The 15,319-nt window shown below is 35.9% G+C and overlaps 1 protein-coding gene across 1 annotated transcript in view; it reads left to right on the top strand.

Annotated features, from left to right (window-relative positions):
• The first annotated feature begins 997 nt into the window (after window positions 1-997).
• Window positions 998-15,319, top strand: part of TBC1D32 (TBC1 domain family member 32) — a 74,807-nt gene continuing 60,485 nt past the window's right edge. Inside the window, exons 1-11 of the mRNA XM_041423747.1 lie at window positions 998-1,033; window positions 3,132-3,286; window positions 6,550-6,711; window positions 7,885-8,062; window positions 8,690-8,761; window positions 10,027-10,152; window positions 11,030-11,108; window positions 11,262-11,362; window positions 11,449-11,510; window positions 12,000-12,144; window positions 12,905-12,964. Of these exons, the coding sequence (XP_041279681.1) occupies window positions 3,132-3,286; window positions 6,550-6,711; window positions 7,885-8,062; window positions 8,690-8,761; window positions 10,027-10,152; window positions 11,030-11,108; window positions 11,262-11,362; window positions 11,449-11,510; window positions 12,000-12,144; window positions 12,905-12,964 (1,140 nt within the window). The 5' untranslated portion in view covers window positions 998-1,033. The remainder of the gene's footprint in view (window positions 1,034-3,131; window positions 3,287-6,549; window positions 6,712-7,884; window positions 8,063-8,689; window positions 8,762-10,026; window positions 10,153-11,029; window positions 11,109-11,261; window positions 11,363-11,448; window positions 11,511-11,999; window positions 12,145-12,904; window positions 12,965-15,319) is intronic.

Genomic DNA, 15,319 nt, shown 5'->3' with positions numbered 1-15,319 from the left:
GCAGACAATTTTTCCAATTTTATTTTGTAGGTACCTGAGCACACCAGCCACACCCAAGCACTGAAGAGCTCACTTATAAAGCTATCACAGAAACTTTGTTGCAACCGATCAAAATCCGGTTTCTGAGAACCAGCAGTAAGAGAGGTTTGTGCTGCTCCTAAATTGTCCCTTTCCAATAGAAATACAGGACTTTATTAGCTTAATTCTACTGTGGAAGTGGATCCCCACAACTAAGTAGAGCTCTGTTAACTGAAGGGGCTACAGTTAAAGGAATAAATCCTCATAGAAGGTTAGCATTACAAGGAGGATTAAGATTTAAAGGACACAACACATGGAAAATTAGCACCACCCAAGATCAGAATCATTAGAAAAATGTTGGAGGAAAGGATAATAATACACTATGTAACACTTTGCATGCAAGCACTGAAACACATCATTACGAGTGTTTACCGTAACCAAATTCTGGTTTATTATAGCTGACCTAATATAAATTATTTCATATCAAACTGCTTTTGATGTTTTTATACATTTTTATACATTTATTTGCTGGAGAGAAAAAAATACTATTTGATATTTTTGTAATATTTCCTTCATCACATTAGGGAACGGAGAGCCAAAGAGGACTGAAAAATTCCTTGCCTTTCATTATTTTATTTACTGAGACAAGCTGCTCCATTGCTGATGTAAATTGGGAATAACGGCACGACTGCATTCCTTCGATTTCAGTGGGAAACGTGAGGGCCACCACTCCGGGCTGAACAGAGAGGAGCCTGAAGCCAGGAAGCGCTGAATGTTCCTGAGTTGCGCTGGGGTTGCCCGTATCGGCAAACACATCCCGGCTGGCGGCGGAGCGGCTCCCGGCGCTGCGGCGCCCCGCGGAGCCCTCACAGCGGCCGCCACCGCAACACCGCCATCCAGCGCGGGCGGGGCGCGGGCGGGGCACGGGCGGCCTACGCGCCCTCTCGCGATGTTTCCAGGGCCCGGCGAGACTCGGCGGCGGCGCCGCTGTTGCCAAGGGCCGCGGCCGCCCAAGGTGAATCCCGGCGGGCCGGGCAGCGGCGCGGGCTGCGGGCGGGGACTGGGAATGCGGGATCCCGGGATACCGTGGGGGAGCGTGGCGGAGCTGAGCGGCTGCCCTAGCGCAGCTCGCCTGCGCTGTCAGCGCTAGCTGAGGGAAGCACTTGGGCAGGCGTAGCCTCTCCCGACCCTGGGGACAGACCGGCTGCTCTCCTGCTTTGTGGGTTGTCCCGGGAATCCCGGCTGCCGCCCCGCCCTGGTACGCGGCCGAAGGACGGGCGGTGAAGCGCCAGGAGGGGCAGGGATTCTGGCGCCGCTCGCGGTCTGGGAGCTGCTCTCCTCGGCTTGTTGCTGAAATTGCCTCCCTGCCCAGGCGGAGGTTGGTGTGAGCATAAATGCTGGCAACAACAGGCCGCTTCTCAATCGTTGCCCGAGTTGTGGGGCAGGATTTTCATGTGGGATAGTGCCGGGACCTCGAAGAGACTGCTCAAACTGGGCTTTGGGTAAAGTTGTGATTTAGGGAGAAAATGACCATTTAAATGTTGCCTGGAAACTGAGTGGGGGATATACCTGCTGGGAAATAACCCCCAAAGCAACAACCACCAAAAACCCAAGCACAACAAACCGCCAACCTTTACAAATGAAATGTAAGATATGTATTTTTGTTAGTGATTACGTAAGTCAGGTAAGACTTTTCAAGGCAAACTAGAGGTGAAGCTGCAATATTCTCATGATTTCTCTGTATGAATAACCTGAGCAGGGCTTTGCACTGATTGCCAGCTAGTATCTGGATACCTTGCACTTCTAAAAATGCCTAGTTATACAAAAATACTTGGTGATTTTATTTTTCCCCCCAGGGGATTAGGATATTGTCTGATGTTTATATAGACCTAAAAGTGCATTAAGTGTCTTGAGATTCTATAAGAAAATGAGGGCTGCAAATCCGCGATTTAAGATTATTGCAAGGAATTTTGGGTGTTTTGTTTGTTTGCTCTGAGTTTAGTTTAATGAAATTTCTGGTAAGATGATTGAGTTAATATTGATTAATGATAGATCTAAGTAAAATGTTCAGCAACTGTGTTACATGCTACAGAAGAGTATTACCTTGATGAACTATTATCTTCATTAAAGATAACTCTTCCAGCTGGTGCTATATGGCTTTTTTTTTTTTTCTTTTTCCTCTGGTTGATACTATTTGATACTTAAGCAGCAATTTGCTGTGTTGTCTCTTCCAAGTGTGTGTGTATTGTTTATTCATAGGTGCTTAGAGACTCTTTAATTTTTAATTCAGAAAAGTTAAATATCTCTAAGTAATTTCTCCTTAAATAGGCTATACATATATAAGCTAAAACTGCCACTGAGGTTTGAAAGTCTTCCATGGCATATAAAGATTTTTAAGCCATTGATTAATCAAGATTAAAAATGAGCTCATGTATTTTTTTCCCAGTTCTTGAAAATTTAACTGATTGTCTGTCTTCTGAACTTGGCAGATGTTTCCAGTTTCTCACTGCTTCGTTTTTCCCAGTAGTTTCCATTTAATTTGACAGGACTCTCTCAGGTCACTGCTGTTGATTAGCACAGGGCAGTTAAACTGTTCTGATAATTCCACCTGGCCCTTGCAAAAACTGACAGCACTTTCAGTCATGGGCACAGCAATAGCTCTGAGTAGAGGGATTCCAAAGTCAGAACTGGGTAGTAATAATGGATGAGAAGCAAGTCAGAGACTATTTATAAAGTTTTCTTATCAAAATAAAGTCATGACATCTGTGAAACCTTCCCTTCTTTTAATTTTTTTTAACTTACCATGTAGTCTTGTGCCTCTATCATGGGCAAGTACAAATAGTACATTAAGAAAAGCTTGAATATTCCTATCTCCTTTAAGAACATTATGCTACAATATCAGGAGTTTTAGTGAAACTGATTTGATTGTTGTGTTTTCAGTTGGTCTTAAGATAAACTCTGTCAAATATTTTCTGTCTGTGATTAGGTCTTTTGATGAAAATCCTCTTGGTAACAGTAAAAAAGTGGCAATTTAAGGGATTTTTGCTTTTCTTAGCATCTTGAAGACCAGCAAAACTATGAGAGTTTCTTATTCTTCTGTTTGTTTTCTGCAGATGTCTCACGTTACCAGTGAAGATGAAGCTCTGTTACAGTCTATGCTTAGACAGTTGCTGCAGAGTGTGAAGGACAAAATCACTGGAGCTCCATCAGTAGAATGTGCAGAAGAAATTCTCTTGCATCTGGAGGAAACAGATGAGAATTTTCACAAGTAAAAATATTTTTTGTTATTTTTAGTCTTTTTAAGAAGTTGGTATGTCTTAAACTGTACTATTCCTGGGGAATGTCTACACTTTACATTACTTTGTAAATGTGTGTGTATTTATACATATGTAGATATTCCTGTCACTAATCAACTCTCAGATGATGCTAATTTAAAGAATAAAATTAACGTTGCCATTTTCTTGGTTTGCTTTTTTTCCCCATCCACTCTTGCTAATATGTTTTTGCTGTAATAGTAATTCATGACCTGTTTGTGAGAGAGCAATTTACAAAGCTCTGATGCATGTGCACACATGAAAAGGAGCTAGAAGAAGTAGTCACTGGAGACTCTCAGTATATTTGATGCCTGCTAGACAGCATAGTCGTGTTTTTCAAAGTAGAGTACTTTTTCAGAGGGCCATTGGCTTCCATGTTTGATTGTTCTCTCTAGCCTGTATTACTGAACATGTCTGTCTTATCTATGTATCTATTCTAATAATTCTTTTAATTTATGTTGTAAATAAAACAAATGTATCCCCATCACACTTCTGGTAAATCAGATTTGACAGTGTGACCTCACATGCAATGTAAATTTCTAGATCCCATGCTCCTCTTTCCTTTCCATGATGTTATAACTTGATTATTTTTACTACATGGGAAATTTTTAGTGCACAGTTTATGACAAGCCAAGACAATATAGAGGCTGAAATGACCTGAAGACGTTTTAAGAAGAAACAGCTCTGTGACTTGACTTCTGAGAAAGCTGGTTCCCTATCAATTTTTTCAGAAGTGGCCCTATTTACATTGTCTTAAATTTACCTAGGTATTAGCGTTCCTTTTTCAGTGGTAGGAGTTAGGTTAAAGTAAATAAGTGAAGTAGAATTAGGGTTTATCTAAAATTTCACTGTAATTTTAAAATCTTGACACTTGCATGTGTTCTGAAGATTCTTTAAAAGGTATTTTAGTTCAGTTTTAGTTTTTGTTACTAATGTATTGAATTACACTGTTGTGTGTACTCTTGTGAATTTTGACTAAGTAGGTTGCTGGGTGACAAGCATGGCAGTAAAATATTTTGGTCATAAACATGTCAAAGTTGAAAGAATGTAATTATGAAAGGAAAAAAAAATATTTAGAGAAGATATGTACAATAAAGCTCAAACAAAAAAAACCCTATTTCTGTCACTTTTTTTGAGAACCTAATAGAATACCCAGGGTGAGGGAGTAAGGTCTGGAAGTGGTTGAAGCAATGCCTATATAGCTTTTCTTTTTACAGCCGTGAAACCTTGACATCCATTACTCTTTTTTGTATGTTAGAAAATTTGCGATCCTAAAAATACTTCTTTTCATGAGAACACTTTCAATATACATTTAATGGAAAATAAAGTGATCTTTAAATTCAGAACATGAGGATTACTATCTGGTGCTGCAATATTTCAGGAGGTATTCTTGTCTTGTTTGTGACCCATGACAGTACAGGCTGGTTTTCGTGGAAAGTCAGAGAGGTCATATGGCCATTTATAAGAGAGGCCATTAAGAAACTTTATCCGTAACCTATCCATCCAGAGTGCAAGCTCTGTTATTAGTAGTGTGTGCTTTTGAATTGTGCAGTGCTCTGGTTCAGCTCAGCATTTTGAGCAGTACTGTTTCTGCCTCATGCTTATTTTGACACAGTAATTTTACAAGATTTTGAGGCCTTACTTTATCCTTTGTTCCCACTTTGATGTAGAAAAGACAGAAATGCAGGATCCTCAGAAAGCTAATAAAAAGGAAAATTGAATCAAGCAAAAAACTTCTGTGCAGTAGTAGACAAAAGGATTTTAAACTACATAAGCAGCACGTTTTCTGTTATATTAGAGGTATTTTTAACACCCAAGTGTTATTCCTTTGTAAGTCCTACCAGATCAGTTGAATTGATTCTGCTTGTGAAGAAGTAGTATTGTCATCACTGAAACGCGTAATTGTTACAAAACATGTCTAAGGTGGAAGAATAAGGCAGAAGATGAAGACTAGAACCTCATAAAAGTAGTGGTGTGAATAGTGATGTGGTTACTGTATATTTCAGAGCGAAGGAGTCACTGCAAAAACATATACCCTGGAAGTGTTGCCCTTATAGAACAAAGGGGAGACAGTTTCACGAAAACTTTCATGCAGTGGAGAGTTGTGTGCAATTTCACAAATGAAAACAAAAATAAACATATTTTGCATAGTTCTTGAGACGTATTTCTGTTGCTTTCACTGAGAATGAGAATGGAAAGGTAGGGGAAAAGACAGGGACATACCTGATGGAACCTGAAGTAGGCAATCTAGTGAGGAAGTATCTATCATGATACAATTTTCTGTGCTTTGTTGTTTGTTTTGGGGTTTTTTAAAAATCCAAGTTAATGTGAAGTAGTTGCACTACTTTTGAATCAATGAAAATAAAAGTGTGCATGTATTGTTACTATATGATTACTTTTTTTGTATGTTTCTGTTTGCCTTGCCCTTTATATAAATCACAAATCTAGCCAAAAAGGGAAGTTGATTTATTCTGAGCACTATTCTAGCAATTTCTATAGCTAGTATGAAGTTGGAAGACCCAGGAAGAGTCTTTAGTTTGAGATCTCTCTCTGATTATTCTGTTCTCTTAGGAAGTGTCTGGTCTGGGGCTATCTGATCATAAGACTGCAAAGTGGTGAATCCTTGAACTTGATATGTTTGTGTAATCACAGATGGCTGTTTTGTCAGTGTGATTGAGATCTGTGTATTGTCATGACACATAGAATTTCAAAGGCCATAGATGTTCTCATACGCTCTAATTTATAAACTGTCTTCTGTGTATTTTCTAATTTTGTACGTATGATGCATAAATAATATTACTAGACAGTTTAGGACATGTTCAGAGTGCTATAAGGAATGTTTCTTTTGGAATTTGAAATTTCGTGATACTCTTTGTTTTTTGTCTACAAAATCTTTACCTTTTGTCTGAGTGGATCTTTATTTTTAGAAGAAGCATGAAGTGAAAATGTGCATTTTGATAAACTAGCTATTGGCTTTGTTTCTTCTTCTTTGTATTGTTCCTTCCTACAATATGTTGATACTGACCATATTGAAGAAAATCTAACTGTAATATGTTATTTTACACCCCTGAAGTTTATTTACATGCAAGTCATAAACTCTTACCGGAGGGTAACAGATGTGCTGGGAGAGAAGATAGTGGTTGTTGGAATAATGTTGAAAGTGTTTCATGGTGAATTCAAAGAGATATAACATTTTAATTTTGCATGTTTCTTGCAGCTATGAGTTTGTGAAATACCTTAGACAATACATAAAAAAGACTGTGGGACCTGTGATTGAAGAAGAAACAGAAAAATGTACCTCTGCTCAAAGCCAGGGTGAAATATCTGGCTATGACACACTTGTCCAACATCTTACTAAGAAGGCGCGTGAATCGAAAGAGTGAGTATATACCTGCAATTCACATCTCTATTTCTTCTTTGTCTTAGTGTTCTTTTTGCTTTGCTATATTGTGTTTTGGAAAAATAAGATATGAACCAATAACAGTTCTGAATCTGTAACCAAAATCAGTGCTAAGAAATTCAGATATTCCCACCCTACATTGCAATTTGTTGTGCTTTGTCTCACCCTGGAATTAAGGTTGAGAACAATTGAATAAAAACATAGGCACCAAATATGTGAAATTTTTGAGGTATTTAGGATTTTAGCATCAGTGGTCATTTTTATGTGTTGCAGAATAAGAAAATAGGAAAATAGATGCTAGCATGACAATTTTTTAGATTATATTGTTTGTATAATTTTGTTTCAAGGATCAGGACCTTAGAGTTTTGTGTGTATTAAAATTGGTAGAAGAAACTCCAATAAACTAAATATGTATCTTATATTTTTGATTTGACATGTAGGAAGATATTAAAGCACAATATGATAATCTGTATCTTTGATGACTGTAAAATAAATAATTGTAGCATTAAAGTAAAAAATAATTTGAAATAAAACATCAACATTTTATGATAGGATGCTTTTCTGAAGCATTTTTTTATTTTTAATTGCTTCCCTGTGGATATTATTTTTCAATTTGTGGAAATTAGAAAAGCATGGGTTTCGTTGAAAGAAAATTATTTTGTGTGCATGACCTGTACTCAAGATCTTGAATCAAGATGATATGTTCACTTCTACTGGATCTGCTCAAGGTTTATAGCAAAAGAAAAACTGGATGTTGAACTACAAGAAACAAACAGTAACAAGGATGAGAACTGGCCTGTTCTCTCAGGGACAGATCCTCCTTTTTGGTGGACTCATGTTGTTCTTTCTTAAGAACATCCCAAAATAGAATTATGATAGTGGTATTTCACTGAATGGTTCTGGAATGGAACAAAAGGAGTTTTGTTGTGATTTTAAAACATCATTAACTGAAACATCTAGGGTACATATGTTTCCTTGCTCAGTTTGGATTTGGATTTGGTATTCATTAATTTCTGTAAATTCAGTGAATTCAAGTCCAATTAGCATTATGTCATATCCAGTTATTCATGATGTAGTGATTTCTTTTTTTTTGTTGTTTTTTACATAGTGATTTTTATATTCTTATATATTAAAATCATCTTTACTTTGAAGATACAGAGAAATGATCCATGCCTTGAAGAATGTCATGATGGTTGTGGTAGAATCTTTGATTAACAAGTTTGAGGAAGATCGGATGCATGATAAGGAGCTGGCTGGTAAATCAAAGAAAGAACGTCGGAGTGTCTATTACACAGACAACTGTTCTGACAGTGACTCCTCCTTCAACCAGGTACAATGGGTGTTCTCTCTATGTTATGAAACTGCACAATTGTTAAGTTTCTGTCAGTGGAATGGCCCTAAAGAAAGATTAATTTTTCCCATCTTTGTTATATCTTTAACCCAAACTATTTGCTTTTCTTTCAGTTTTAAGTACTAAGCTTATACTAGCTACTTTAGGCATCATATGCTGTATGAGATCAATATGATGCCCATATGCTCCAAAGTATCTATCTAAGTATGGTATAGAAAGATAAAGATAAAATAATTACATCATCTAACTTTTGTGATTTTAGAAGCCAAACAACTTCAGAAGCCAAATAACGTGCAGTTCATTTCCAGACTAGTGTACTAGGCTACATTTCTTGCTGAATAAATTATTATAAGGGACTTTTTGTAGATACAGAAATCTTTGAAGTAAAGCAAACAAAATATGTCATAGTGATTTCATTATCATAAGTTTAACTTTGGGCAAACAGCAGAAAACATTTGGAATGTTGACTTTACAGTAAAATTAGTGTAAATGTTGAAGTCCTAATTATTTAAAGTAAATTAGGAATCAGAAAGACTGATGATTTTAATCTTCTGCTGTTCAGTTTAATAAAATACACTAATGATCCTTTTATAATGTGTATTACAGAGTTATGCATTCATGAGTCAAGAACAATTGCAGCTGCTCACAGAAAAGCTTGACACTAGTCAGCCCAAGGAAGTAAGTTTAAAAACAGAACTGAAATGTTGATACAAATGAATGTTTTTGCATATTGTAGAGTAGCCTGTATGTACATACGAGTTCCTATATACCTGAGTGGAAACTTGTCTTTGTCAGTTCATTTGTCTTACCTTCAGTGCAAAAGCTACTCTGCAGTGCAATATTTCATTGTTTGTAACCATCTGGTTCAAAAACTAGTGTTGCAGCAAGTATCTATATATTTTTAGAGATCTGTGTGCTATAGATTGTCATTTTTAGTTCAAAAGAAAGTTGTTCCATAATGAATAAAATTACTGAACATTATTTGTCCTGTATACATGTCCCTTGCCCTTCTTGGTAACTTCTGTGTTGCCTTTTGAGTTGCCCCTGTCTGGAGGGAAAGATGCCTGCTGATTTGCCAACAACCTGCTGCCAAATGGAAAATATAAATCTAAGTTAGGTTTGCCGTCTTGTCAGTGGCAGTACTAATTTGTGTCTCTAACCAACAACCAGCTGCTGGTACTTTTGAAGCTTGGAAAAATACCTGTTTGAATGTGCTGCAGTTGAATGTGCTAAGTTAGGTTTGCCGTCTTGTCAGTGGCAGTACTAATTTGTGTCTCTAACCAACAACCAGCTGCTGGTACTTTTGAAGCTTGGAAAAATACCTGTTTGAATGTGCTGCCTTGATAAGACTTGTTGGGGCTTGTCTGGCAGTTGAAACAGGCATGGTAGGTAGGAAGACGGTGCAAACAATTTTTTTTATTAGGAAACCAGCTAAAAAGCCTGATGCTATTAAATGTTATTAAAATGTCTTACAATTTCTTTCAGTAAGATGAAATAAATTGCTAGAGGTAACAATTGTCTATGAATTGAAAAAAAAGTTACTTGAAATTACTTAGAATGCTGATGAAAATTCAGCAGTATAACACAATGTCTAATGACTGTCTGCTTCTCCTAGCTGAGAGCTTTAGAGAGCTATATTCCCCAGTTTCAAAATATTTGATTACAGGCAGAAAATAAAACATAAACCTTGCATCCAGTATTGAAAACCCAGTTAAAATGGTTTTATTGCTTCTTTGAATGCACACATTTTCTCTACTCAGTGATGTAGTGTTTTGTCTAAATAGCCATAAAAAGTAGAGCAGAAGATAAGTATTTGTTATTCCTTATCTGTTCTACAGCCAAGTTCTGTTCCTTCCTGTCCTCCCTCCCTCTGACTTGTAAATTTCATATTTCAGAGGCTACTGTGAATAGGTTTTTGTTGTTTATCTTTTTGCCTGTTCCAGGTTCGCCAAGAAGCTTTGCAGACGCTGTGCTTGGCCCCTGCCTCTGATATCCTGAGCTCTGAGAGTTGGCCAAGTCTGAGTAAGCATCTGACAATCTCTCTGGCAGATCCCGATGCAACATTCAGTGTAAGGGAATGTTTTGTATCTAATTATCAGATTTGTATCCAAAGAAAGGACTACCAAAGAAGTGTAAGAAGTTACACCTCTTACATATTATAAGTAGTCAAGCAGGGATCAAGACATTTTACTATTTATGTGTGAATCACATAAACTATTTTTTTAAGTAACAGAAATACAGGATTCCATTACATTTTGGTTTAAAGGACTGCAACAGGCTTTCAAGAGGATTTTGAGACTCCAGAGTAGTCATCTGCATTTCTTTTAATGGCAGTGAACACATTTAAATTTCTTTTAGCAGGAACCCATGTAAAAAGAATGGATAAAACTGCTCTGTAAAATAGGTCATGTTAATATTTCCTGTTCAAGTCAGGTTTATGCCCCATGATGATGAGAAAATGATACATAGCAATATGACACAAGCAGTGATGAGGAAAAGAAATGACAGCTGCTTAAATAGCTTTTAGGTTATTTATTATATCAATTAAACTTCTTTGCTTCTTCAAATTTTAAAGTGATTACCAAATAAATAGGAAAGTTGACCCAGCTGCTCTCATATAGTTCTCTTTCATCTGAGTTCTGCAATTTCTTTTAAAACAGTGATAATTACAAGTTACTGATTTTTAATGGAAAAGTAATGTTCCTTGGTCTGGTTTGTAACTCAGTGAGGCTTTACGTTGGTGCTGTAGTTCAAGTATTTGAATAAAATTTCCTTTGAACTGGAGATTTCTGTGATCAGAAACTATATTTTTAGAAAATATGCTTAACATCTGCACAGATGTCTAGATGAATAATATGTAATATTAAGACTAAATGAATTATTGATTAGTTTGCAGTTATAATACACAGTTAATGACTAATACATTGCTTGCTTTTTTCACCTTAGGAGAAAATTCTTAGGTTCTATGCAAAAACCTTTTCTTCTTCTCCATTTAATATGACAAAAGAAGTCTATATAAGTTTAGGTATGTGCATTTAATTACATTTCAAGCTTCGTGGGTCATGTACTTTTTGAAAAGTTAAATTTTATAGTGAAGACTGTATAAGACAGTCTGTTTTGTCACTGTTGTCATGGAGCTGAAGTGATTTTTTGTTGTTTGGTTTCTCTTTTTTTTTAGCACGACACTTGGAGTTGTACTTTCTTTCTGAAGAATATTCTCTTCATATTTCAGCTGGTCTAGATGTATCTAACTCAGATGTAAATCGTTTACTTAAAAAGGTATAAATGAACTTTTTGTGCCTTTTCTAACATTACTGAAACATTTTGCAATAATTGTTTTTAAATTTTAATAATTATGTTCTCAGGTTCGCCTTTTAAATGAGTACCAAAAAGAAGCACCATCTTCCTGGATTCGACATCCAGAAAAGTATGTCACCTTCAAATCCCTGTAACTGTTTCTTAATTTAATAGTTATTGACATAAAATAAGATGCATGTAATTTTAGCAAAGGCTTGATTATAGGATGCACAGTGGCTGGTCAGTGACAACAGGGGAAATAAAAGTAGAGGGTGGGAAGAGTAAAATGGGGAAGTTGCATAGGAGTCATATTTAGCTTACTTAGCTTTTGGAGTTCTAAGTACTTTTGAACAAAAAATAATTTGGATGCAAGTGTAGCAAGTGTAATACACTTAGGAGTTGTAATAACTTAGGAGAATATAGATGCATATTAGTTTTATTTGTGGTATTACAAAGAATTAGTGCCCATACAAGAGCAAGTTAAAGATAATGCTGTTGGTATTGATTATTTATCTGAACAAGGTTTTATTGGAAGATTGTTCTTGACTTTTACTGGTGGAAGGACTTCAGTGATTTTTTTTTTAATTTCCTGTCCATTTTTTCCTACTTCTGTCATAAGGTACATGGAAGAAGTAGTGGAGAGTACCTTGTCACTTTTGTCATTAAAACACAAGCCTAATCATCCTGCCTCTCCAGACTTCCTGAGTCCAATGCACTTCTTGGCCTTGCTAGATATCAAAGCAATGTGGTTTAAGAAGTGGACGGTAAGCAAATAACCTGCAACCCACCAACACATAACTTGTTCATGTAAGACATTTATTTTGAAAAGTTATGGTTCTGACATCACAGATCTATTGTGTCTTATAACAGCCTATACTGAGAACTGTAATTAAGGAAGTGCAGATTTTTTTTAGACTTTTATGTCCACTGCTTTTCAGTATTACTCTCCACCTCAATTTCTGTTCAGTTACTTGTTTTCATGAAATGTAGGAGTATTTTCTGTGCTTTGGAAGAATTTTCTCTCTTTGGAAGAATTGACTGTCAGCTGTTAAAAGATGCAAGTATTTTTTTGGAAGAAGTGATGAGCGTGAAAGAACACATATATATTACACACTACACACAACTTGCTAATTTTAATGGGCATTAGAACTTTCTCCAGCCTATCATATATAAACTTACAATTTTCTTGGCACTTTGAAAATGCATGGTTTAGCATTTCAGTGTAGTTATTGGTTTTCCCTTTTAACTACAAGTTTTACTACACTTTTTTCCTAATTCTTTTATTTACGTGTTCTACTACACTTTTTTTTCTAATGATGTAAGGGTTTTTTTTGTCATAAATGTACTGCAAACAAAAGTCTCAGCTGAGTGTAATAATGGCTTACTTTAGCTGGAGTTCAATACATTGAATATGTACTATATATGGGATCTCTACTAGAACAAAATCAGAGATAATTTATACTTTTTAGTGAACAACCAGAACATTTCTTTGTAGTTGATGTTACATCTTCTTTGTCATTCAAGCATGCACATTACAGCAGAAGAGTGGTATTTAGGCTTCTGGAAAGGAAATATAAATCCTTGGTAAGTACTTCTATTAATATACTTTATTGATTATGTATGCAATAATAGTCTGTAAATAAAATGTATTGATAGACCACAGGGTAATGGCTTGACCCTGAAAGAGGGTAGATTTAGATTAGATATTAGGAGGAACTTTTTTTTCTGTGAGGGTGGTGAGACATTGGAAAAGATTCCCCAGAGAAGCTGTGGATGCCCCTCCCTTGGAAATGTTCAAGGCCAAGTTGGATGGGGGTGTAAGGTGTCCCTGCCCCCATTACATTGTTTGGAACTAGATCTTTAAGATCTCTTTCAGTTCAGGCCATTCTATGATTCTGTGAATTACAAGGCAAGTTTACTGGCAGCTTAGTCTTTTTTGCACATAGTGGTTTGGACAATTTTTGTGTTGTTGTTGTTTTGGGCTTTTTGGGTTTTCTTTGTTTTTTTGGGTTTTTTTTGGTTTTTTGTTTTTGGTTTTTTTTTTTTTTTTTTGTCTGGGTTTTTTTGGGTTTTTTTTGGTTTTTTGTTTTTGGGTTTTTTTTTTTTTTTTTTTTTGTTGGGGTTTTTTTTTTTTTTTTTTTTTTTTTTGTAGCTGTTCCATGTTCTTCAGCTCGATAAACCTTTTGGATTTTTGAATATTTTTTGTCAATTTTTCTTTGCTTCAATGGATAATTGATAAATGCAAAGAGGCATATATGGCCAGCTCTGTATAAGGGGAAATGGATATTTTATTGCAGGTGTTGACTTAGTATTATAATTTATTTGTTATGTTTCATTCATATTTAGAATTATTTCCAAAAAAGCATAAAAATGGCAAATGGTGCATGATAAATACTGTAAATACACTGTGCTAAATTTGGATTTTTGTTGAAAAGAGGCTAAAAAAACTGCCATTGTATTCTCTGAAGCATACAGGGTTCAAAGTCAGCAAGATATATTAAACTGGGAAAATATGTCTAGTAATATAGCTGTTATTCCTATCATATATTTTGTATGGGCAGATCTCTTTACTGGGGTAAAATTTTCATTGTTTTTTGTAAGACCACTGTAGATATGAGATCCATTCATATAAAAAGGACTTTGCTATGTTTTATAAAATCTTGTCATATAAATTGTGGAAACCCAGGGCACTGAGAATATTTTTCTGTCTGCTCTGGGGTATCCTGACCCCCAGGGCAGCACTGACTTTGACTCTCATTCATGGAGAAAGTTTCCTAAACTTCAAGATAGACTACAATCCACAAAAGTGTGAAATAGATTATAAGACAGTGGTGTAGGTTTATCACTTGATGAGAAATTTAGGTTTTAGGATTTTTAGTATGTTGTAGATGGAAACAAGATGGAGGGCACAGGGTGTCATCCTGAGTTTCTTCTTCATGCTTCTTCTTCCTTCTTCTTCATGGATTTGGGTGGGATTTTGTAATTGAGCAGAAAAGTCTGCATTGCGAGCTTCCAGGAAACAGTTATTGGGTTAAAAAGAAAAATAATCTATGTGTCCTTTCTTAATTGGATAGTTTAGTCTTGAAAGATCTTGTAACAAGAGATTGTTAGCCATTTTGTACCTTCTATTGAAAAGCTGCCGAACTCACAGTTGTGAGACTGTTTTACTGATAAATAATAAACACTTGAGTCTGAACATGAAGCTACCATCTCAAGTACCTTCAATCCAGACCTAGAGGAACCAATAATGAATGAAATCAAATGTAAGATATATGGGACCAATAAAACCTTAAGATGGAGAAAAGGACACAGACAACTATAATAGATCTTTATCTCTTTTATCTGTGTCCATAGAACAGGACATAGAATAAATCATGATCCATGCAACAAAGAGTTCATAATAGAAAGTCCATAAGCAGGGTAGTCTAATGTAATTTATAAGCAAGGGTAAACATCTGATTAAGGTTGGGTTTTTTTTATACACTTTTTTTATAGACTTGTGAATAAATCTTGGCAGCTCCAAGCTATAATAAATCAAATTATTCTTCTCAGATCATAAGAAAATCGAAGAAATTAACTCCATCCCACTTGAAACCAGGACAGTATGCTTTGTGTTTCCTTGCTACAACAATGCTTATGACTTTTAAACTTTTATATACCTTGATTAGATTATAGTGCTATGACAATGATACACCACCAAGAGCAGTAATAGCACTGACAGCACCCAGCAACCAAACCTACAGTTTAGTAAGTGTGTTCAAGACAAAGTTTTTCACGCATGGAAATTTAAAATCTTCCACAGTAATGACAACAGGGCATCCACAGATGTGATATATTTTAATAGCCCTATAAAATTTTGCCTCCTTTGGTTAGTACATACAAACCACTGAAAAATTAAGTAATTTAAGTGATGTGGATATTTAAGTTCTTGTGTTAAAG

Source organism: Onychostruthus taczanowskii, unplaced genomic scaffold (assembly GCF_017590055.1).
Source record: "Onychostruthus taczanowskii isolate IOZ18803 unplaced genomic scaffold, ASM1759005v1 scaffold8, whole genome shotgun sequence".
Taxonomy (NCBI): Eukaryota; Metazoa; Chordata; class Aves; order Passeriformes; family Passeridae; genus Onychostruthus; species Onychostruthus taczanowskii.
This window is presented reverse-complemented; position numbering and strand designations above follow the sequence as displayed.